At 40.2% G+C, this 25,717-nt stretch overlaps 2 protein-coding genes across 4 annotated transcripts in view; one reads left to right on the top strand and one right to left on the bottom strand.

The window, feature by feature from the left end:
• Nucleotides 1-2,297: 2,297 nt before the first annotated feature.
• Nucleotides 2,298-8,256, top strand: flip (ankyrin repeat and SAM domain-containing protein flippy). The gene is made up of 9 exons (XM_076130219.1): nucleotides 2,298-2,621; nucleotides 2,952-3,260; nucleotides 3,542-3,680; nucleotides 5,148-5,238; nucleotides 5,784-5,932; nucleotides 6,794-6,932; nucleotides 7,168-7,291; nucleotides 7,609-7,758; nucleotides 8,148-8,256. Exons 1-9 carry the CDS (start codon nucleotides 2,413-2,415, stop codon nucleotides 8,254-8,256), a joined length of 1,419 nt encoding a protein of 472 aa, XP_075986334.1. The 5' UTR covers nucleotides 2,298-2,412.
• The window catches only part of Skel (DM13 and DOMON_DOH domain-containing protein skeletor), a 63,095-nt gene continuing 45,429 nt past the window's right edge, over nucleotides 8,052-25,717 (bottom strand). The window contains exons 7-15 of one of the 3 annotated variants that reach the window (XM_076130779.1): nucleotides 15,938-16,037; nucleotides 15,322-15,506; nucleotides 14,267-14,461; nucleotides 13,115-13,291; nucleotides 12,447-12,606; nucleotides 11,882-12,075; nucleotides 11,457-11,684; nucleotides 10,731-10,862; nucleotides 10,497-10,635 (exon numbers count right to left, since the gene is read on the bottom strand). In XM_076130779.1, the coding sequence (XP_075986894.1) occupies nucleotides 10,633-10,635; nucleotides 10,731-10,862; nucleotides 11,457-11,684; nucleotides 11,882-12,075; nucleotides 12,447-12,606; nucleotides 13,115-13,291; nucleotides 14,267-14,461; nucleotides 15,322-15,506; nucleotides 15,938-16,037 (1,374 nt within the window). In that variant the 3' untranslated portion in view covers nucleotides 10,497-10,632. Of the gene's footprint in view, nucleotides 10,863-11,456; nucleotides 11,685-11,881; nucleotides 12,076-12,446; nucleotides 12,607-13,114; nucleotides 13,292-14,266; nucleotides 14,462-15,321; nucleotides 15,507-15,937; nucleotides 16,038-19,992; nucleotides 24,833-25,717 lie in introns of those variants that run through there. The other 2 variants (XM_076130778.1, XM_076130780.1) reach the window with 2 other exon arrangements.

Below are 25,717 nucleotides of genomic sequence, written 5' to 3'. Positions count from 1 at the left end.
CGCCCGCACATTTATCTTCGTCACAGCGCCCTCTGTTGCCACTTACACGAACACACGGATTTGGAGGATGCAACTGAACACACACAGATTGCTCACACAACACTAACGGTAACTGGGTTATGGGGTTTTATTTCATGGCGATTTTAAGAATATTTTTATACTTTAAGTAATTGTTTTCACCTGTGAGGCCAGCACAGAGCTACGATAGTGCGCGGGTGACATGAGTTCTATTTTCACACGGAACAAATATTTGTGTGTTACCGTATTAGTTGTTTTAGGTCAAGTTATGCATTGTGTCTCTTGTATGTATATTTGACAAAACATATGTACGTGTATAATGTATAATAGAATACGGGAATTAACGCGAACACGAGTCAGCCTGCGACCACGGCGAGTGCAACCTGCGACGAAACGTTAGGCATTTTAAGGTAAAATGCGTGTTCGCGTTAATTCCCGTATTCTATTATACATTAAACATGCAACGCGAGAGTTTAAAAGTTATGATATGTTCGTGTACCTACATTTTTCAATGCTTTGTGAAAATTTTAAATTTAATATAGTTGATATGACGAATGGTTATATAACAGTTCTACAGCTCAGTATCCGTAAACAAAGAAGGAAATTCGAACATATTCTATAATCTCAACATCAATACTTCAATAACGTACCAGTTTGGTTCGTATCCGTATAACAATTTAGATATTCTCAGTTGCAATAGTATTGAAACACTCTGTACGGTAAAATAAAGTAATATGTACGAAACACAAGCCTGTAGCTTGCGAATTTACACAGAATTTAATTTGACCTGTTGTTGGAAGTATTTCTACCCAATATCTGTATATATGAGAGTAGGAGCAGACAAAGCGTTATTTCGATCCACCGACATATCACAACGCTTGCAGCCATATACATACATACATGCATACATACATACATGCATACACTCTCGTTCCTAGAATATTTGATAGCGACCAACTATTTTGCACTGCACTGTACACTGCAATACGTAACATGTTTTAATTAAAACCTTTTCATGCTGGTTTTATATAAAAGTGCGTGGAACAAAAAATTGCGAAGAATGTTGTTCGTTGGGGCATGCATATAGTGAGTGCATAGTCAGCGTATAGTGTGTGGAGACATGTTCGTTATGACAAAGCATTTGCTTTCAGTTCGGTTGTCGAGGTGAATGTGTTGCGATGAATATGTATCATGTGAGACTAATGGCAGTGACATCTAGTGGTAAGATGTGAAAACTTTTCGTAATGAACAAGAATTTTGTTACGAAAAAAAATATTCCCTTAGCAGTCTATCTCCTACAATGCTAATAAATAGCCAAGGCGCTCGTGGCTAGTTGTGCTCACCGGTCGGTAAACGATCAGTGGGTTAAGCAACCTCGGCGCGGTCATTCCATAGATGGGTGGCCGCATAGTGGTATTTGAACTGAGCGTCTCCGTGCTTCGGAGGGCACGTAAAAAGTCGGTCCCGGTTGTTATCAATAAGATAACAGTCGTTAAGCCATGTCAAAGGCCTTCTGGCGGCTTGAACAACTTTGACATTAGGTTGACCACTGACCATACGACAAATAAATGAAATGAAATAAATAGCTTGCTATAATAACAAGAAAACCACTTTTAACATAATGTAAAACGAATTAGTTTAATTGGGCTCGGTGAGCGTCATTATTGAATAAGAGATTTTTGATCAACCCACAAAACCTTTCTTAACAAAACCACCACCTATCAATTTAAGGAAGTTAAAGATTTATCTAATACAAATCCTTTCAGCCATTACGCTATACACGTGTAACCGGCGGGTACAAACCACAGGTAAAGTAGTGAGTCGGCCGACGACATCGGTGCATCGATCAAACTTGCTCTAGCAACTAATGCGACGCGGCGACGCTCCGTATCGCTCACCGTTGTTCACTGTTGTTCAGTGTTGTTCACTTGTTCAGTGTTGTACAGTTTTGTTCACAACATATACCTCTCATTATTGAACGTGTTTGTGGGCAACTTTAGAATGGTTGATCTTTGAGTTAGTGGTGAATTTGTAGCACGGTTTTGAGGATTCTTGTCTCATTGATGTGATAAAAATTGGCTGTGTTTAAATGGTGCCAACATTTTAATGTGGTCAAGTTTATGATTACAAATATACGATCGGTGTGTCAGTATTTTCATGTTGCCTTTCAAGTCTTCTTGTCGATATAAAATTACAACTAAACACCGAAACAATTACCATAACATAAATCTCGGTGTTTTTCAGTTTTAAATAATAAATCAAAAGGTAATGATGTCGGTCAAAAGAAAGTGATACCAAACTCAATTTAAAAAATGAAGACACAACTATCTCATCCACAAACACAAGATGAACCTACACTAATCGTGTATGAACTAGTATCAACATCACGTGATCATGTCAGAAGTATCAACAAAGCAACTCCAGGAGCACCTGGTGGCCAAGTTCACAGCATGGTCCCCGCCAGCGCCCGAGGTGCTGAACAGAACGAAGCGCTCCATCACGCTGGACTGGGGGCAGCTCGACCCCTTCCACTTCATCGAGGACCAGCTGCTGTTCCGCCTCGAGAAGAATGATAAGATACCGCCCTGGGTAGTGGTGTACCGGTATGTTCTAATTTACTAGATTTGCGTTAGCGCTAGCATAAGCTTAACATTTTACTCTAAAAGTTATTTCAATAATGAAGCTTCATTTGTTCTTATTCCTATTCATAATAGCCAAAGTGAACATCATAAATGTTTCAGTAGCTCAACTGAAAATTTTCGATATATTTCAAAAATGCATTTAAAAGTCAAAGTAAACTATCATGGCTTCTACACAGAATATTAAATTGCTTAGGTGGTTGTGTGTTAAACGCCATGAGAATTTTAAAGTTATCTTCAATCAACATGCCAAATTATATTACTCATTCGGTACATCAAGTCTTTTTATTGCAGAGGTGGTAAAACAAAGAAAGAAATAGACAACCTAGCTCCGAGATGTCCTCACAAATTCAAACTAAAAGTAATAGTGAAAGCAGAAGCAGTACACACTCTCGCTGCCCGAGCCATGCTTTTCTACGGGGATGAAGATATTGTGTACGAAGCTATGAAAAAAGTCAACACAGACCAGGAACAAAAAGATAATGAAGTTGATGAAATTAAAGGCAGGGGAGATGCTCCAGGAGTTCCAACTTTTGTAATAGATGAGGTCAATGGAGATGAACCTAAGATCGGAGACGATGGTGATGCTGGGAAAACTACAAGGTAAAAAGTATATTTCGTAACTCAAATAGTAAACTTTGAAGTGATTTCAATTTAAGTACAAAATCAAAGTAAAGAACATTCCAAACCATTTTTTTTTTCGAATATATTGTATCAAAAAGTCCGAGATGCAATTGAAAAAAACTGCTTCAAAAATTTATGAGGAAGTCAAAGACAAATATGCTTTATTTCATAAACTTTTAACAAGTATTTGAAATCGTCATAGTATTTTTTACCTACCACCAATCTCAAAATAAAATCTTTAAACGATTCTTTATTTCCAGGCCATCATCATCAGTAAAGAGCGGCGAGCACAAGTGGTTGGAGTCGCGGTGGTCGGAGGAGACGTGGACGAGCACCGACACGGACGGCACCTCCGTCATGTGCTTCTGTATGGCCGTGCGCTGCGGGTATATGAAACAGGTACTATTCGACCAGCATGAGGTTCGATAAAAACTACGCGTTTTTTAATGCCAGAAATTAGACACACCAATACAACTGTGACTTCTTGTAAAAGGCAAGCTAACAAACTGTTTTTTAGACAAACCAGCTGTAATTCTTAGAACCTAAATCGTCAACCTAATCTTAACTTTTACCGTGACCAACTGCACAAAATTTTTGCTATATTATACATAATCTAATGAGTAGAGCAACTGACATTATAGGACGCATTCAATTGTTTTGGAATTTATTTATAGTCCATTGAAATGTTACAATTTGAGGGCCGAATATTGCATTTCTTAGAGGACGCAGTTTTATTTTTGGAACATGTAGGGGGGGTCAATAGAAGCTTAACTTGAAGTTTGTGGGGTCGCCACTCTTGTCCCCCGGCCGCCATCTTGGAAAAGGGGGTAGAAACACTTTTTTCGCTATATCTCGGAAACTATGCGTCTTACAATAAAATTGTAAATGCATAATTTGTAGCAAATTATTTTGCCTACAAATATGTCTCATAACTTTTTGTCCTAAATTAACAATTAAAGAAGTTATAAGCAAAATAGTGAATTTTTTTTTACAAAAAAATTCTTTCCATATCCGATCTATTTCGGAGCGCTGTTACTGAGTTTCTAATTAATTAAATTAAAAAAAATATATTAGGCAAGATTTTCCTCGAAAAATACTCTACAAGATTGGTTTGAGTTAATTTTTTTTAATTTATTCATATCAGCTTAGCCTTTTTTCCAAACTATGTTGGAGTCGGCTTCCAGTCTCACTAGATGTAGCTGAATACCAGTGTTTTACATGGAGCGACTGCCTATGACCTCCACAACCCATTTACCTGGGATATAAAACGATACCCCTGGTTAAGACTGGTTGTCAGACTTTCAAGCTTCTGAGTACTGTAAACGACTGTCAAATATCTTCGAAAATGACAGCCGGGACCCATAATTTAACGTGCCTTCCGAAACAGGGAGGAACTCGATATGTGTAAGATGGTCACCCATCCACAAAATAACCTCGGCAAGCGTGGGTTAACCTCAGAGATCTATCCGCGCGGCTGTCGCTAAAAAAAATAATAGAGCAATAAAGAAAATAATTATAAAAAAAATTGCACTTTTTTGCTTATAACTTCTTTAATTGTTAATTTAGGGCAAAAAGTTGTAGAACATATTTGTAGACAAAATAATTTGCTACAAATTATGCATTTACAATTTTATTGTAAGACGCATAGTTTCCGAGATATAGCGAAAAAAGTGTTTCCACCACCTTTTCCAAGATGGCGGCCGGGGGACAAGGGTGGCGACCCCACAAACTTCAAGTTAAGCTTCTATTGACCCCCCTACATGATCCAAAAATAAAATTGCGTCCTCTAATAAATGTAAATCTCATGTAACATTTCAATGGACTATTATTCCCACTTCATTTAATGACTTATTTTTCATGACGCAGGTACAAAGCATGCTAGAAGAGAGACCAGAGTTGATCGGTATCTTGAACCCGAGCAACGGCTACACGCCTCTGGCGACCGCCGTCAGACGAGGTACAGTGCAGCTCCCAGCTCTATCGACCCAAGCCTTCAGCGCGCTTGTAAGAATAGCTGCTCTACATAGAGCCGCTTCAATTAGTCATGAGCCGATACTGGGCCAACTCTACCGTAGAGCTTGTAATAGCTCGCTCGATGCATATTTTATTGATGCTAACTCGTATTGATCGATTGGGCTTGTGTAATATGATATAGCAGTTTGGGAATTGTAGATTTATAAAGTAGTTCTTGATTACTTAACTTTTCTTGATACAGAGTAAAAGTTGCAGAGTACTTGGGTAATGATGGTTACTACTGGTGTGTGATATAGATTTTATTTTTTAGAATGATTCCGACTAGAGATTTACTGGCTTAGTTCGAATGTCAAACGCCTCACTTAGTAGTTTACAGCAAGATATTATCACTTTTACTTCAACGTACGAGTATACTATATACCGTAAAAGATTTCATAATGTTATGACAGCTATTAGAAAAAATATGAACAGCACTGAACCCAAATAACTGTGAAAAGAAAATGTATTTGGTTATGGTTTTTTGTACAGGAGACATAAACACAGTGAGGTTCCTGGTGTGCGCGGGCGCGGAGGTGGACCAGCGCTCGGCCACGGGCCAGACGCCGCTGCACCTCGCCGTGCTCACCGCGCGCCTACCCATCATCGACCTGCTGCTCGAGAAGGGCGCTGACTTTCAGGTCACAGATCATAATGATAATTCAAGCTACATTTACACTAACACAGCTTATTGCTTTCATGTGTACGCAAGCGATCAGAGTTTCTATGACACGATATCTACATAGTTGGAAAAAAATACTATCAACCTATTTCAGTGATTTTTGAACGATGGTTTTCTAATATCAGTCTTTAATAATTTTGCAACGAAAAATACAACGTGCCGCCTAAACTACGAAACTGTCTTCTGTCCTCGTGAACAGACCTCGTTTTAAAATAAAACTTTAAACTATGTCGACAACTAACTCAAAACCTCGCTCCGTTTACCTAAAAATGAATCTAGACGAAGCCTCGAAAGCTAACTTTATTTTAACCAATAGATCAAGGCACTAGCGTTCTTAAAATATCAGCCAGTTACAACAGATTTTTCAGTGGGTCAGCTGAATATACATATTTTGTGAAGGCAATACGGTTGAACCGAAGGTAGTATATTATTTAATTAAGCATGAGACCGATTTGGACAACAGACTATAATATGACAAGTACCTACTTACTGTGCGACCCATGTTATTCTGAACGCAATGTTATTTATCAGCCACTTAAATATTGTTGAAATTATTGTGTACTAGAGGCCGCCCGCGACTTCGCCCGCGTGGAAACCTATCCTCGAGAACTCTGGGATAAAAAATAGCCTATGTGTTCTTCTGGGTCTTCAGCTACCTGTATCCCAAATTTTATAGTAATCGGTTTAGTAGTATTTGCGTTGAAGAGTAACAAACATCCATACATATCTACTCACAAACTTTCGCATTAATAATATTAGAAGGATTGTAAGTTATCCTACAAATAAACACTTGCATCTATGAGACTTGTCGGATCTCCAGGCTCGGGATGTGAACGGTCTCCGCATGGAGCACTACGCGGTGGACTCATGCGACGTGGAGACACTGCGCTACATCATGGACAAGGGAGGCGATGTCACTGTGACCGACAACAACGGGTGGACGCCACTGTTCAGAGCACGTGAGTTACTGCACTCATTCGTTTTACATATTTTTGGTAAAATTTACGTAGCTTTCCAATGTTTGATTAGAAGGGTGGCAAAGGGTTTAGCGTCAAATAAGTGAAATAAAAACTAATATAATAGATGAACGATTCCACTGATAAGCCAGTACAATCGCACTAGTAAGATAAAACATATGGTGAAGGAAACAATGAAAATAAAAATTTGCACGTACAGTGACATGTAATATTGCAGTGTGTCAAGGAGCGAACACAGCGATTGTAGAAGAGCTGTGTGTAGTGCGAGGCAGCGACGTGGACCTTGCGGACAACGCCGGTCTACCGCTCACCTCCGTCGCCAGGATCATGACTAATAGACAGTAAGTATACATACTTGTATACTAACGTATTATATTTCTGTGTATCTAGTCGATAGACGGCATTTTTATATTATAAGAACTTAGGTTATGTTTTGACCCCGAACGTATTAACATATTAAATGTCGCTGTCGAACTAGATGCCAAAGAACCAATCTCTAGATAGAACTTAACTCTCTACCGCATGTGGGCCCATATACGGTACGGCAAAAAATAGATTTTATCGTTACGTTATATTTTGTTTAGAAATAAAACGGCTCAAAGGGTTACTGGATTAAAGGGTTTAAATGGTGTAGTAAAATATTTTTGTTTGCCTGCAGGGGTCGCAGCCGCGACTCTGTGCTCCGTCTGGTGGACATGAACTACCCGCACGAGATAGCGCTGGCCAACTTCACGCGCCTCACCAAGAAGATCTACAACGTACACACGCTGTTCAAGCTGCCCTCACTCAACAAACCCACGCTTAAGAAGTGAGGAGTGATAGTAACCAAGAAGTCTAACAGTCCAGTGGTACAAGCATGTGAGTGATTATGCATGTAAGGTGGAGGTTTTCCTGTAAGAATGGTAAAAATATGGTTCGCAATTCTTCAGTCTAAAATAAGAGTCAAAATATTGTCTTTGGATTGTGGAATACTGGTCATATAATAGCTCGAGTCAATTTTTTTTCATAATTAAGTCAAAAATTTCACAGTATTGTAGTTAACAATCATCGATTTAGTCAAGTAAGTACATAAGCATTCAAGTCGAAATAAAAGTCAACACATTAAATTAAACACTAACTTTATTAGAAAATATTTACAAAACCTTACACACTACCGGAGTATTGAATTGCATTATGCGTGTAACAAAGTGGTAACAGGTGTATAGTTCACGTTATACGAAGAGCTGAAGACGAAGCCCTCGAGAGCGAGACACGAGCCCGCAGCCTCTACCCGATATCTACGTCATCCGACACGAAATGCATTTAATGGCAAGCCCTATACATTTATATCCAATAAATAAATTAATAATTTAATATAACTTATAGCAGCTTCATACATAACGTTAGTAATACTATGTGCGTCCAGTACAGCCTAGCGGTGGTGGCGGCGGCGGTGGCCACCGTCGTCTCGAACTCCACGTGGTGCACGGGCTTGCTGTGCCCGTTCGTTTGTGCCACCTCCTGTATCTCTCCCTTCTCGAATTGAGTCGTTTTTGTTTCTCTTTTCACTCTTCTGCCTTTCTCTTCTTCTAATTCTTCATCATATTCCTCTGAATCTTCATATTCTTCTGAACCCTCCGTTAATTTATCCTCTGCCGCGTTTTGTGTGACTACCTCAGTCACCACCTGACTACTTTCTGGCTTCAAATCACTTATTTTTTCTTCAGCCTTTTTAATATTGACGAGTTTTAAATGTGTCGTTCGTGTATCAATATTTGTGTTTGAATCTTTTTTGATATGTTCGGCAACAGGCGGTGGTATTTCTCCCTTGAATGGTCCAAACTGTGGCATTTTCAATAGTTGCTCGGAGTTAGCTGGAAGCTTTGAGGAAAACAATTTAGCTGGTTTACTGTCGATAACGCTTGTCAACGTCGCTCCTGATACTGTCTTACCATCGTAGGTCGTGTACGTTTGATCACTGGACAGCTTTTGTGAATGTTCCTTCGGTAGTTTTGGATCAGGTGGGAGGTAGTGAGGACTGACCCTATCGGACTCCATCACCAAGTCACTGGGTACTTCTCTGTCCATGTTCTTTTTACCGAACAATGCGTTTAGTTCGCTTTCTGTTTTCACATACACTGGGTGTGGTCTGTCTTCTTTAGCGTGGTTCACTGGGAACACTTCTTTAGTTCTATCGTTAGTTGGCAGTAAGTGATCTTCAGGTGATGGTATGAACATAGGTTCGAAGGTCTCCGTCAGTTTGTCGCTGGGGTACGCGTGGTTGTTAGATATTAACTGCGGACTGATGTCGTACTCGTCCACCATGTCAGTGTCTTCTCGTCTGTTGTTACCGGGAGTGTCGTAATCATCCGCTATTCTATCTTCTGCGGCCATTAGAGGTTCTCTTATAATTGGCTTGAAGCCACTCTCAACAACTATAGAATCAGGTTTGAATCCAGTGTTTATCGCTGGTTTTATTGAAGACGCGTCTGTCGATTCTCCCATAAAGTCTGATGACTTAATTTCGTTCTGTGACTGTTGTGCATTGTCTGGTAGTATGATGATACTCGGTGTGGACTTGAAGTGCGACGGTGATGGTGTGGACGGTGTTTGTATTCCATGTTGTTTCGACGGTATCATCTGTTGGTCTAAAGGCATTGGGTTATCCATTGGTTTGCCTAATATTATTTGTCCTGGTTTGTTAAAGTATGTTTGTACCGAGCTGTGTTGTGCGACCGCGTCGTTACCGCCCGGGAGCATTATCTGACTCTTTACTACTTGATTAGCGATGATGTCAGTCTGACCTAAGTTCAATGTCTGGCTCTGTGTAGACTGTGGTAAGGTCGGTTGTACTAAACTAGGTTTGCCCATGATTATAGTCTGCAACGGATTCATTTGGTTCATTGGTTTCGGCATAAGTTTCGTAACCTGGTTGTAATTAGGCTTAGTTTGATGATGTGTGGTGTGCATGACCTTCATAAGTGGAGCTGGAGTGCCTCTACCGCCCGGGGCTGGGGGTCGTCGGTCTACCATCATCGGCGGTCGGTCCACATTCATCGGCGGTCGGTCCATGTTCATCGGTACTTGGTCTATAATCATGAGTGGCCGGTCTGGGTTCATTGGCGGACGATCCACGTTGACAGGAGGTCGGTCTACGTTCATGGGTGGTCGGTTCATATTGGACTGCTGCCGGTTCGCGTTGAACTTCGGCGACTGTTTCTTTTGTCCTCCGTGGTTGTTGTGGTGGTTCGGCATGGCTAGAGGATAGCCGCTCGCTTTCTGGAACATCACTGGAGGAGGAGGTCTGCGTAGTTTAATTTTAGGTGGAGCTGGTCGACGATATACTGGACGCTTATTTCCCATCGGCTTATTAGGACCGGCCGGTCTCAGAACTGACTGTAGCGTCAACGGCTTCTGGTTTTGTGGCAGGAAGTACACTTCAGGTTTCTTGCCAGTCTCTACGAAGTACTCGTCGTCCTCCCGGACGGGTCGCTCCGGCACAAACATGTCCTTGAGCTCCTCGTGCACTTGGTACTGCGTCGCGTTCTTCTTCATGTCGTCCTTCATCTTGGTCTCGAGGGTCTCGACGGCTTGTATCACTTCCTTGATCTGTCCCTTGGATATCGGCAATTCAAACTCCTGTCCGTACTGCGGCTCAGACTCGGGGTACACTTCGCCCGTGAGGCCGCTGTCACCTTTTAAGCTACTGAAATTGTCATAAGTCGTTTTCGTATTGATTATTTTCTGTACTTTCTTGCGTTCATCTAAAAAGTTTTTGTCTGGCGTGACGCGCGTCTGTACCTGTACAGAGTCGGCGGGCTGCATGTCGTCGGGGAGGGCGAGCCGCTCCACGATGCGACTCTCGGCGCCCTCCGTGACGTCACACTCGTCTAATACGTTAATCTTCCAGCCGAGGTGGCGGTGCGTGAAACACTGTAACAGAATAGTTCGTTAGTGCGGGCTCTCTAGAGCAACGGTTGGTATTATGAATATGTCACCGTCCGATAATATACAAGTGAACGATATCTCATGCACAGAGAAGGCTTGGAAGGCTGAAACAGAAAACAGATAGTAAAGATTATGTACATGAGCGAGTGATCGCTTGAGTAGAGATGTGATGTACGAGTATGAACATTGAGCGAGCTCTCACCTCCAGCGCAGTACATTCAGACACGTGAACAATAGCGACAGATGGTGAGAGCGTCGATGTGAAAGTGAAGTAGATATAGATGTGGTGTTAGATGAACTGATACAGAACAGATGAAGAGTCGTGGTATGTAGGAGTCAAGTCTCGTGATATTTGAGTTTTGGTACAGTTCAGGTTTGTATAAGAGTACACATAATTACAATAAAAAAATACAATAATACTTTAATATCATCAAAAATAATGGTTCAATCATGCACCCCAGATATAAATGAACACCTTCAGATCTCCAATTCATGAATGAATAATAAAAACAATTTATCAGCCATAGAGAGGCAAATATTTCATTCCCAAAATTATATGAAAGTTAGTTTTCAACTGACCTGATAGTAGACAGTGTTGGGTGTGTTTTTGTCGGGGGTCCAGGTCACGACTCCTGGGTTGCCCTCCTCGCAGACGAGGGTGAGAGCTCGCTGGTAGGCGCCGAAGCTGGGGTACTCGTCGGCCTCAGGTCCTGAGGGGTCTGGGGTCCAGTTGCACAGGCGACCCACGCCGAGGGGAGTCATGCCGCCGCCGCGAGTGTGGCGGACACCCGCGTAGATCTTAACACCCTGAGGAAATAATCATTCTATTTAGATCACTGTTTCGCTGAACTATCTGCTAACATCTTTATTTTATACATCAAAGAATACGCAATCTAATACCCGTCTAAATTATTATGTTTGCTTTAAGAAATCGTGTTCATCGCCTTTTTAATACAAGCAAAGTAAGCACAAGATATTATGTCATGAAATAGTTGAGTATTTACCTTCTTCTCTTCATCGGTCTTGTGGAAGTACCCCCCGACGGGGTCGTTGGTGATGTAGAAGGGGTGGTAGCGCGCCGGCACGCTGGGGTCGGAGCCGCCCTCCACCACGAACGTGTACTTGCGCCCGCGCACCACGTTGATCTCCGGGATCAGCAGCCCGTTGATGTACCACGATATACCCCAGCCCACGTGGCCTGGACAAGTTTACATATTATTACATGTAAGTATGTCATTAAGCATCAATTTTGAGGTAGTCAGACTTTTCTGCAAGTTCCTTAATTTTGTTTACTAGATACTTCACAACGAAATCACAGTATTCTAACAATCAAATTTCCAATATTCAAATTATGTCAAGACCTTTTTCTAACACAATGAATAAATGAAATACTGCGGCATAAAATCCAAGTAGTGAAGACTTGAAAGTTGAAATACTTTCCACGCATCCTTGCTTGATCAATCATCGTTTGCTGCAAGACTCAACTAAACCACCCTTTAAGCCAATGTTCTTGAACAAACATTTACAAAAAGGAGTACTACGTATTATAAGAGTGATATGTTCACACACCGGTGATGGCGGAGTATCCTTGCTTGCCGCCGGTGGGTCCCATCTGCGCGTAGAACACGCCGTCTGGCGGCTCGTAGCACTGGATGGAGGGGATGTCCCACGGCTTCGCCTTCGGCACGGGCGCTGGCGTCGGCACCGGGTTGGGCTTGATCACCTGCTTCTGGGAATGCAATATTTTTATTAGAATTTATAATTTAAAAAAAATTAAGTTTGTCAAGTTTTCGTCAAAAATAAGTTTCATAACTTTTAAACTCTCGCGTTGCATGTTTAATGTATAATAGAATACGGCAATTAACGCGAACACGCATTTTACCTTAAAATGCCTCATTTTACCTCAAAAGGCATTTTAAGGTAAAATGCGTGTTCGCATTAATTCCCGTATTCTATTATACATTAAAAATAAGTTTTTTTTTTGTTTGTCTAAAAAGTTAAACTCAATATGTAAATACCCCTAACGTTGCAACGCATGGGTAATGTTTAACTAAATCAGACGTTTTATTTGTTTGTTTGATATCAAATTCTGAGTTTCAATTTCACTCGATTGAAAATTCTCCGTCACGTTAATGTTTTTTTTTCTACTTTTTCCATTGATAAGTGAAACCTTCCTACTTCTTGCTTATCAATGAAAAAACATAAAAGCTTATTAAAAGAAAAAATATATAGTATACTTGTGAATGGTTGTGTTGTGAGTGGTCGTGCTGTGAGTGGTCGTGGTCGGCGTGGTCGTGGTGGCTGTGGTCGTGTTGCGTGTGGCCGCGAGAGGGCGCGTCCGTCGCCTCCTCGTCGCCCTCCGGCATCGGACAGTTCCACACTGGCGGACGACCGAACTCCAGGAATTTGTCACCCTAAGAGAACAAAATATATTAGTACATCATAGTATTAGGTAAATATGCCCAAAGTTTGAGGGGCTCTTATAGGTTTTACTGTTTTATGTATTACATATAAGCACTCTTTTTCAACATATTTCTTTAAGGTCTGTTAAACTAGGCGAAAATTACAACCTAAAACGTTTTCGTTGCATCGTTCTATACGGAAAATCATTTACGGTTCTCTCTGCACCAGATCATAGAATATATTTTTTAATATGGAATCCGAAAATAAAGATAATATTTTGCTAAAACCGTAAAATAATCAGATAGTGCAGTGGTGGTGTGAGCAGAGAGCATGTTGCGCTAGATGTGCCAAACGATCGTAAACCGTGACTTAACGACTGCTGGTTAATGACCGGAGACACTGGACTGCTTTTTGCTTCCAAGCTATCATATTCTTCTGCAAACTGCGAGAGATAGCAGACCATTTTATTTTACCCCTTCATTGTTTGAAAACAGTTTCTGTGGCTAACGATTTTTATGAGATAAAAATCGTTTTAATATGAAAAGAGTATGTTTCATATTTTTACTAGAATCGTTAAACTTACCTTTTAGAACATAACTAACTTCTAGAACATAAATATGATTTTTAATCATTTCAATATTTGAAGTAAAACTTTGATTCAGCCACTCGGCATTCTTAAATCGTTACATCAAAAACCGTTGAACAAAAAGGGTTTTGTTGAGCTCGAGCTATATGGAAGTCGTAGACTAGCTTGAGTTGTTTTGTGCCAGCAGTGGTTTAGGTCGCTACCATTGCTTCGGTCGGGAGGTCGTGGATTCGTGGACAATTATTTGTACGATCCACAAATAATTGTTTCGGATCTGGTTGTACTTCGTGTCCGTTGTTTGTATGTTTGTAAAAGCCCCCGCGACAGTGCGGGAGCTGTCTTAAAAAAAAACTAATTTCCACCTTTCTGCAGACAGGTTAGATAACATATGGTGTGTTACCTTAGTGAAGTGCGAGTGGTAGGAGACCTCGTCCCTGGAGTTGAGCGGGCCGATGGCCCAGATGACGGGCTGCGAGGAGTTGGTGAGGAAGGGCAGGTCGAAGTGGTCGGCGGCGCGCAGCGAGCGCTGGTACGTCACGATGGAGTAGCCGTTCACCAGCGCCGCGTTCAGCAGGCGGATCGAGTTCGTGTTCTCCTGTGTAACAACACATTTTGATTAAAATAACTGCCTAAATGTAAACGGTGGAATTAGTACCTATTTGTGGTGAAGTTTTGGGCTAGCTTTTTCGTAACACAGTCATTGCCCCTAGTTATCGTTTGTTATTTATTCAAAGGGGCGGGTTTTATTTCTTTGCAGTCGTTGATGTGATATGTATGTTTAAAATGACGACTAAAAAGTGTGCCTAAAGCTCAAGAGTGAATTTTCTACTCAATTAGTTGTTTTAAACGAGTGTTCAAAGATTCCATCACAATGTTTCCTTCCAGTGCAAGTAATAGAATTCATAATGGAACTAGCTTATACTCGTAATTTTATTCTTTAGATAGCTAAACAGTATGATCTGTAACAAGGCTGGCTGGTGTCGGAAACACTCTTCACAATAATATCTAAGCTCGCAAAGATATGCTTAATTCCTGGCACTCGGCCATGTTCCGCCTCACGACAACTAATTCTTGTGCACAAATAAGTTTTGTAGGCTAGTGGGCCACTAGACCATTACTTAAATACTATTCCACTATTCTACCGAAGTAAGTTATTTGATACGAAGATTGAATTTTGTGCCAGTAAATGAAAGAGACTTGAAGACGACTTTTTGTCAAACAGTCATTTTGATATATCTAGCTAAACGGAGTTGCCTGGGCCTTAAAAAGAGGTTGTTATAATAATCACACGTTAAGAACCGGCTATTAAACTGTTTACGTCATATTACAGAACAGCTTGCTTTCAGTATAAAAAAAATCCGGTGCCATCAGTATAAAAGTTAACGGCTGCAGCCTAAGAAAAGCACATTTATCTTAAAACAGTTCAGAAGTGAATCAGTATGATATATATCTCACCGCCAGTCTCTCATCAGGGCAGGAGCCGCTGACGCCGGCGCACTGGCTCTTGGCGTCGAGGTAGTAGTCCACGGCGAAGCCCTTGAGCGTGGCCTTGTCCACCCACGCCACGGTGGGGTCGCCGCCCACCATCTGCGAGTGCTGCGGGTGCCCCGACACGCCGAACGACATGTACTCGCCGTCCTCTGCACATAACATTGCGGTTCAAGACACATTCAACACACACAGACAAAGAAGCTGCGTAGGCAGGTGTGTACAAATTGTTTAAATAAAGAGAGAAATACTTGACGAAATTGTCACAAACTTTGTCAAGAAATGAAAGAAGCAATGACGGATTCAATTTCATGAATGATTCATTCCATTGCTGACCCATTGCTGAGCAACGGCCTCCTTCCTGAACAAAAGAGGCAAGGCTTTTCTTCAAGTACCTAACTTAAAAAAAGAAACCGTCGTTGCAGCGATCGTACTTTTTCCGAATGCATGCCATAAAAACGAAATAATGAAAAACGATACGCAATATGCGTTACTTTTCCGTGCCCAAAAAGTTTATTTTATGTTGCTATATACACTCCTAATGATAATAAGTTATAACAGCTTGCGATGTGTGTGTACTCACCAAGTTTAGCGACAAGTTGCAGCACGATGCTGTCGCCGGCCACCGCCCAGCGCACCTCGAACGCGAGCTCGTCGTGCAGCACTTCACAGTTCAGCTTAGACTGTTGACAAACAAACATACAAACACATTAATTGTGGATCACACAAACATACCGCCATATTTCACGGATATTGCTGATTTGTTTCATATCCTCTATTCTAGAGCCTCGAATAACAATAGATATTGCCATGAGAATACAAACACCGTGGAAGTTCATATTATTTACTTTTTAAAATATTTTGATAGATATTAATCGATACCACGGTTGTAGTAACATCCGCAATTTACGGTAACTTTCGTCCGGAAGAAAAATTAATGTTTTGCACCTTATAATTTATCGATAGTTTCCGAACACATAAAACCCAATTAAATTAAAGAAGAATTACGTAACACAGGATCTATCAATCAAAATTAATGTGCATCTACGTCGTAACAAGTCTTTCTATAACAAACAACTTTTACTCACACAACTTACGTAATTTAAGCCAAGATTTACTTGTCGAAATGACGTTGCATTTCATAATTGCAGAAGATTCTATTCAAAGAAATAAGTTCAAATATCGGGCAGTAGAGTGGCGGCAACTTTGTCGCCTTGTTGCGTCGAACAATGGCGCGTGTTGCGTCCTCGCGGCGGTCGTTAAAAGTTGTCGCGCGACAATGTTGCGCCGCAACTTCAGACACAACTATTACTAATAATGACCTCGCCGCTGGCAGCTTGAGAACTTTTAAAATTTAATAAATATGAAGATAAAATGTTGGTTTAGTAAATATCTAAATAAGTTATAGCGCTGGAGTTAACGCGGGCACCATGGCAGTACTGCGACATATAGATGACGTTCATTTTATTTCAGAACTATTTGAGATTGATTGCGATCTATAACTTAATATTACTTATATCGTATTGAAAACAGGAGGACTAGATAATATTATGACATGGTATTTATAAGTTGTAATATGATTTGGCTAAAGGCACCAGATTATGATATTTTCGAAATCGTAGTATTAACAAAAGAATAGAAACCTACAGCGGTGATTGCGAAATATTGATAGTTGACAAATCTGCTCCTCTGTTGCAGCAATCAAGGATCTGCGGAACTGACGCAATGTCTCGCCTCAATAGAAACAACTAGTTTCAACCCGCGTCGATGCGTATTTACTTTTGTTTTTGGTTTTTGAAAATTCCCATATTTACACATTTGCCTTTAAATCCGTGTTATTTGATATACTTCATTAGCTCGCAGGTTTTAATACGGTTTGTGTAAAATATTTGCATCCTCGGTTCTTTGCATTTGCATATCCCCATGGGAACAAGACGTAATGTTGTGTATTTCATAATCTTACTGTTGTATTTTAGAGAAATATAGCGAATGTCGCTTGGCTTAAAATTCCAGGCCAAGTTGTTTTAATAGTTAGCAGACAAAATTGCTTTAACATTTAATTTTAAAATATGAATCATACAGTTTTCTCAAACAGCTACCTCGTTGAGTCAATGTCGTTTTATTGTTGTGTGTTACAGCAAGTCTGCCAGTCTGCGAGTCTGCCAGTGTGCTAGAGTTGCGCCACACAGTTGACAGTGCAGGGTGAGGGGTCAGTGACCTCCTGCGACATTCCTCAAACAATAACACTGGAAACTGAACGCGTTTGATCGACTGTCAAACATAATACTAGTATCGAATGAACGGAAAACATTTCACTGTAACTTGATGACTATATACGTAGTTCTTTTGCTCTTAAATGGCTCGATAATCTAATTTGATTTCTTGTGGTTGTGAAGTCAGTCCCTGTATAAAAGAAAGTTCATCCCCAGGTCTTAACTTATCTCATTGTCACATACTCGTTATTGATTCCGCAGTTCATCCCCAACAACATAACAGATTGTCAAACAATTCTGAGCTGTTTAATGTCAAGCATTATTCACTCTAGGTCCTAGGTAAACTACTCATCATTAAAGTAAGAAAATGAAGTACTCTGAATGTATTCCTCGTCTTACCAACACTGTAGATGCAAATCAAATTGGCAACAGTGCGCCTCATCCTATGCATACCCGGTGCGCGCCTCAAGTGAAAGTGTCAAGTGATGTCACGTTATTATCTAGTAATAATAGTTATAAATAATTTCATGACAGCTTCCTATTATGTGATATCCGCTACTAATACTAGAGGCGCTTAGTTCAACATTACATTTAAGTAGTTTACCTGTGAGCAACTAGATGGCGCTAGCACACCTTAAGAACGAAGATGTTCGATTGTTTTTATTTTGATTTGTAAATATTTTGTGTTTAGAATAGTTTTAGTATCGGTCGCAGCTCTGAGAGGTGTTAGGTTATAAGTGGAAGGTTTGTAGTTTTGCCATACAGTCTGTAAAGATCTTTTTAGCTAGTATAATTTGTTTCAAGATCCTTTCATAAACAACAGAGACTTGACTTTTTTACTCCTTTCGGTATTGATTGTACCACTAACAATAACCATTTTTTAAAGAAGTAGACACAATGCGTGCCAAAAATGATGGATTCTCATACATTTTCATAAAGCATAGAATATATTTGATGTTCAGCCAAGTCGAGTCTCGCCAAATAATTACCCTCTATGTACCCTCTTGGCATTCAACCATCGCCGACACTGCACAGACAACATACAGCACACTTAACTGTTATAAACATTAAATAAAATATTGTCACTTAAATATTTTTCGATTAGCAAAATAAGCTGAATAGTTTATTACTAAATAATGATGGTCAAATTTATGATAACCACCATTGTAACTTTAAAAAAACCGAATAACATCATGGTTTTAACTGTCCCTTACTTTGTTAATTTTATTCTACAAAAAGTACATATTTTTCTTCAATAAGAGTGCAATATGTCAAAAAGGTATGTCGAAGATCGTAGTAGAATATAAAAAGAGTTCAATCTCTCTGCTGCCCCGCGCCGGGTCGTGCTGGGTCGTGGTGAGTGGTTGAGCTCGCGTTGTTCCGCGTTGATGACAAACATGTTGAATAAACAACGCGACCGTGACGTAAGCGACACGCGCTCGCAACACACAACGACGCGGCGTCGAGTGCATTCTACTACATACGTGACATCAACTTCAGCAGTCGACATTATATTTTGCTACTGGCACACGTGATAATACAGTCAGCAGATTTTGAAACAACGGCTGAGTTTACAGCTCACACTTTTCAAGCTAAACGCATAAGACTTTCAAGCTTCTGACTACTGTTAACAAAAGTAAAAAATCTTTGAAAATGACAGTCGAGACCCACAATTTAACGTGCCTTCCAAAACACGGAGGAACTCGTAGTGATAGGTTTAAAAAATATATAATAATAAGTCACTGTTGTTGTCGTCTGTACGTAAATATTGTTGGTCGTTGATCGCGAGTATACGCTCTCGTACAAAATATAACACGTGCAATATCCTGATATTTTGTGCACGTGTCTCTATTGAGAAAGCACAATATTTTTTCCACAACACAGCGTTCATTTACTCCTGCAGTTTTAGTCTAATAATCTGTGATCTTCGTTATTTCAGAAAAGCTAAGTTTTTAACGTATGGGGTTAAATGATCATGGTTTTGACAGCCATATTGCAATATCTCTCGGGCAAAAATATTTAGTAAGTTCGAAAGGTTTTGAGCAACCAATTTGTATACTTTTTGTTTAGATAAAAAGCTATAATAGTGTACAACTAAAAGGTAGATAAACAGCGGTGAGTGCGAGTGAAAGTGCTAGAACAAATGTGCGATTAGTCGCGGGACGAGACGATTAAATTATTAAATACCGCTAATTCTTAGTAAATAGCTCTGTGATTACTTACATTATTAGTAGCTACTATGTATACTGTATAAGGAAAAATTACGTTTTATTAGCCATCATTCTATTTTGAAACTTTGCCACTCTATCAATTTCGAGTCAGGATCGGGTTTTGTTTTATGGGATTTTTTTGTAACGTGTCAAAAATAACAACGATAGTTTTTATGAATACTTCGTACGATGAGTAATAAATGTAAAAACAATAATAAAAATCGACAAACTTTATTACACGTCTGACATATATCATAAAATATTAAAATAAAAACAAAATATATCTTGTTACACGGTGTGAGTGCATGCCGCGGCGCCTCTCACACCGAAATACCACAATATTGCGAATTTTCCAAAATATCACAGTCAGGAACTTTGTACTGAGTATTATCACATCGTCGTATTTATGTACAGAAATAACAAATTATAATTATACCGAAAATAACAGGCATTGTTTCAAAAAATATTCCGAAGAAAATATTCGTAAATAAACAAAACAATATAATAAAAATATCATTTTACAAGATGTCCGTCATTTCAGTAATTTTCATAATCACTGAAAGTATCGATAATAAATCATGAGTGGATGTGTCCCATCACTGTGATTCAATATAAACATGTTATAAACACACACTTAACTATTAATATGTAAAAATAAAGCAAGAGTTTGTTTTACGCGATCATTTCAACATTTTACAACCTGATTGTTCTATTTACAGTTTATAACTACCAATTTACAGTCGTACGAAATTATGCACACCAAGTTTCATCTATAACCAAATATATTCAAAAATACCTTGGCTTAAATAACTATAAAATGTTCAAAGGTTATAAAGTCCTTTAAAGGAGCTATAGCTATTCGTCTGTCCATAAACTTCGTCTGTCTAAAATTGCAGACGCGTTTCTCAATAGATAGTTTTCGTCATAAAGATTAGCATAAAATACTAACACTTACAGTTGAAGTGCGATCATATTTGCGGTTACAGCAATGTGGCAAGATTGACATTCGTTTATTGCATCACTTGGACGTGCACAATTTCGCAGCACTGCTCGATCGTGTAAAACAACTTGTACAATGTAAGGCACTAAATTATCACTAATACTATGTACTGGCTTTGTTCAACGCGCTCGCCACGCGTCTCGCGCTATACGCCCCTGTCTACTGAACATCGCTCATTATAAAAACACAGCTTTACTCCAACTTAATAGCTTGACATTGTAGTTCAGTTTTTAAATCATTAAGGTGAAATTTCGTCTCTCCGATGAGTAGACAGCTTGAAATAAGCAGACTTCCTGAATCATTGGAAAGTTAACTTTATAACGTAAGATTTAAAGTAGTAATTATAATGGCAAAGTGTACGCAGTGATGTTATAATGAGCGTGTTCCCTAATCTCCCGCTAATGAGTATAGTTTCGTCGCGTCGGTGCTAAATGGTCGAGTACCTACGACCTGTGCGATGTCAGAACTAGCGCTAAATGAGTTTAGAAATAGGAAAGCTACTGCGAAGTGGCAACATGCCAGTCTATGCTCGCTTGTTCGTGGCATTTCACGATTAAGTAAAAATATACTAGTAGTCAGACTTGCTTGGAAAGGCAAGAAGAGGGCAATATATTTGTCCAAATTATGGAATGGAACAATTGCAAAGACATTCATCCTTGAAGACATTCAATTTCAAACAGACCACAACCAGCTCAATACGGCCAAAAGGTAATGCAGGGTCATGTTAATTATATTCTCAAATCGCATTAATGTTACAAAAATATTAAGCTCAAAAGCTATGAAGACGAGTGAACAAAAGAATAATAGTTACCGTCTTTAGCTTATGTGAATCAAAATATTTAGTATAGAAACACGACTGGCTATTAAAGTTATTGAAGATGAGATGAAACGTGCAATTAATAGAACGTCGTTGCCGCCGATTGCAACTCTATGTAATATCGCGATGATTTGATTCACAGGTGATGTACGAGTTTTGTTCACATTCGTGTTAATGGCTTCACAATGACATACAGGTTTATACACGAATGTTTCGTCATACCGACTTAATACTGTGCTTCCGTTGTTTAGTGCTTGTAACGTGATATTTGCCAATAAAGACATACGTTGCAACGATTAAACAGTCTGAGAATATTTTGACGGTGTGAGCAAGAAATTAGGTTATATTTTTACCAAAAAATACTATTGTTTTGATTGCATTCAGTTCGTTTACTCACGAATTTCATGCCAATTTAATGGCATGTAATTTGTGAAAACTACGCGACACTTCTACTAACTCTCTCTCAGTGAAAAGTCGTAAAGCTACTTTCGATTACTTAATAGTTTATTTCCGTACACAATCCAGCTTGCAACTAGCTAATCGTGTAGAACAATGGTCGTCCTTACCCGAGTGTGTGAGAGTGTGGCAACAGTAGTGACGGTACACAGTGCTCGGTACAGCGGCAGTGGCGCGCGGTGCCGAAACCTACGTATTGTGATTATTTACTTATTGTGATCAACACACGATTGTGTGTGACGTGGGAACACACACACACAATGCTACTGAATAACCCGCTTTATGGATTATTGTGACTTAACCAGATTTAAGAGATTATCATACATTAAGAAATTATATATACCAGTGAGAGTCTAGTTCACATTTCAGTTTCATTTTTTTTTCAAGTAAATCTGTGTTATTTTTTTTAAGCAGGATTATGCGACTTAGTCACAAATAAAATTACGCAGATGCACAGCAACAAAACTGTCATGACAGCTCGAATAATGGCTGAGTGAGAATCGAATTCACAACTACTTTGCGACGAATATTAAGTACATACATTACTTAGGGTCAGATATATTTACAGTACAATATAATTGAGCGAAACGGCATGTGTATAATAATACTTAATTTACAACACGCCATAAGAAAGTACTGTACAACAATATATTCCCTCACATAAACGCGTCAAGTTAAAACGATTCCGCACTAGAATGTATAAAAGCTCGCGTAAGATAAATCACATGAAACTGATCGTTATTGTGCGACATTGTATTCTTAACTGTCACATAAATATCCTCCGCCGCAGACCGATACACTATTATAATGTTACTTTGAACCACACACAACCGACCCTAGTTTAAACTGAGATACACCGCCGTCGGTCACGAAAAATCGGGTTTCCAGATATCTTATTTAAATCAATCTTAGCACTTGTAAAAGAAGTTATTATTGAAGTTATTGAAGAAAAGTTGTAAAAGGTTATTAGTGGTGGTGAGATTGAAAAATGGACATGCGAATTTTAATCAACGATAGAAATTGTAATACCGTTTATTACACATTTTTGTGGACAATTATCTAATATCTTAATAGTTACAATTTGTCAGTTTTTGCAAGATGGATTGCTATTTTAAAGGTACGAGATAGTTATTAAGTAATTAAGTTTAAGTTAATTTCTTTTGCGTGACTTATTAACATTCCTCTCTGCTAAATTACATTTGCCAATAAAATTGTTAAATTGGCAAATGATTGGCCGCTTATGACAGCTTTGGTCATCGAAGGCCGTGGAAGTGGTTACGATGAGTGTGTGCCTGCAGGCTCTATGAGAAGGCTCTAGATAGTAGACGCGGAGGCTGCGCCGGTGAGAGGATCGCGAAGGGCGGCCACTCGCGACGCTCCTAATTGCCCAATCGTGTTCGCACATATATATGTGTATATGTGTGTTATTACACACTTATACACAAGTATTAAGTCGTTGAGAGTACGTGACGAAACGTCGTGCTTTTGATCGGCCCTGAACGTTACACCAGCCGGGGTTAAGTGGATGCACACGAACCACTTCTCACACCCACAGCTACAAACAAGCACACATGCATGTTGCGCTCAGTCGCTGAATGATAGTGGTATGAAGGCAAGGTTTAAAATCAAATGTCAATATTGTTTGTTGTCGAAGTTTGCCGGCTCGACTAAGATATGGTCTTTGAATGTTTTATGAGACGCTCCTAATAAACAATGACGCAATGAGTTAACGTTTAAGTAGCGTGGAGGATGAAAGGATGACCTAACCGTGACCTCGAGTGACAAGCGAAGTGGTGAGGAGTGTGAAAGGCGATGGGCTTTGAGCGATGAGTTAGACGTGTCGGAGGCGCTGCACCGAGCGCATCGCCGCACGGTGGGAGCGCAGGGGAGTGCGGGGGAGCGAGGGGGAGCGCGGGGGGAGGGCGCGGGAGCGCGTGGGAGCGCACAAGTGGGTCAAGGTCACCGGCGCTCACGATGTGGAGTACGGCAACAGTCGGTATTGCTGCGGCTCCTCGCTGTGACTCAGCTGCAGCAACTGTTGTTGCGTCTGCACTACTTGCGGCTCGTTGTAGTAGGTCTGTTGTCGCGGCTGTTGGCTGTAGTACAGCTGTTGTTGCGTCCGCTGCAGCTGTTGTTGTCGTTGTTGCAGCTCCTGCTCGAGTAGTCGCTGCTGTATCACCAGTTGTTCGTAGTGCTGCTCTGGAGTTAGTCGCTGCGACCCTTGTGATTGCTGTTGATACACTCGCTGCTGTTGTTGCAGCTCCTGTTGCTGCTGCTGCTGGTATTGTTGTAATTCTTTCTGCTGTTGTTGTTGTTGATATTGTTGTGCTTCTTTCTCTTGGTGTAATTCTTTCTGTTGTTGTTGATATTGTTGGATTTCTTTCTCCTGTTCTTGTTGTTGCTGATATTGTCGTATTTCCTTTTGTTGTTGTTGTTGCTGGTATTGCTCGCTTTCTCTTTGCTGTTGTTGTTGATAGTACTGTTGACTGGGCGTGTCATCGTCATGGTAATCGATCTCCTTCGAGCTCTGGATGTCAACGAGTTGTTCAGCGGGTGGTGTGTTGGTGTTGGCTCTGCGGTGCGGGTTGGTGCGGTCGTGCGGCTCGTGCTGCAGCGAGGCGAGGAGCGAGGCGCCCGGCCGGAGCCGCGCGGCGGGCCGGTACGTGGTGGCGTCGACGCGCGCTATGGGCACGCGCGGGCGAGTGCGGGGGGCGGTGGTGGCGGGGGGACTGCTGCCGTGGCTCGAGCCGCCCGAGCTGCTCACCAGCGCCCTGTTGCGGCTCTGCAACACGAATACTGCGCTCAGCAAGGGAGCGGGGAGGGCTCGGGACGATGGGGACTTACGGGAACTACTTAAACGTTAACCTTGCTCACGACTGACCGACTGAACTAACTTGCTGCGGTGTTTGTGTCACAACTTATGTTGACCAAGTCGTGCTGTGACGGGAATATGTTACTTACTTTTTCGACGCTGAAACTTCTCACAGACGCATGTCATTTTTGTTAATTTGAAAGAATTAAAAATCCACGAGAAACACGCACCTAGCTCAACATTTTGGTGCATTTGGTTATACAGTAAGAAGGTAAGAGGTAGAATACGTTTAGTTCAAACTGAACACGTAAAGTATTAGTGTTGTATTAGCACAAACGATTACCGCTAGAACGTTGCGCAGTGCGTGTGAAACACTCATCTGAATCAAGTGATTTGCAATCGCACGAATTACATAGTTATTGCAATTATTACTCGGCTCTCGTGTATGGAGGCTGACCGGCTAATACTGTAATACGTGATGTTATTTATATCGTATAATTATAATATGTATATAGATTAATATAATGTATTAGAGTTTTACATCATAAACATTTATTTAAATTTTATTTATTACCGATACATATTATGTACTTATATTTTTCGTAATTATACCCTTATTTGGTACTTTCTTTACTCAATTTTTCTATAAAAGACTGGACTACCAAAACATTACGACGGAACCGCTTATATGGCAAACCTTATTTGCATAGCACCTTTTGAAACTTAGTAATTTTACTTTCTGAAAAACCAAAAGAAACTATTTTGTTTGAAACGGAAATCGAGTCTTGGAACTTGAGAGAAAAAAAACCTGCTCAAACAATGAACATAGCGTCGTCAATAAACAAAACGTATGTT

The sequence above is a fragment of the Anticarsia gemmatalis genome, chromosome 24 (genome assembly GCF_050436995.1).
Source record: "Anticarsia gemmatalis isolate Benzon Research Colony breed Stoneville strain chromosome 24, ilAntGemm2 primary, whole genome shotgun sequence".
NCBI lineage: Eukaryota > Metazoa > Arthropoda > Insecta > Lepidoptera > Erebidae > Anticarsia > Anticarsia gemmatalis.
This window is presented reverse-complemented; position numbering and strand designations above follow the sequence as displayed.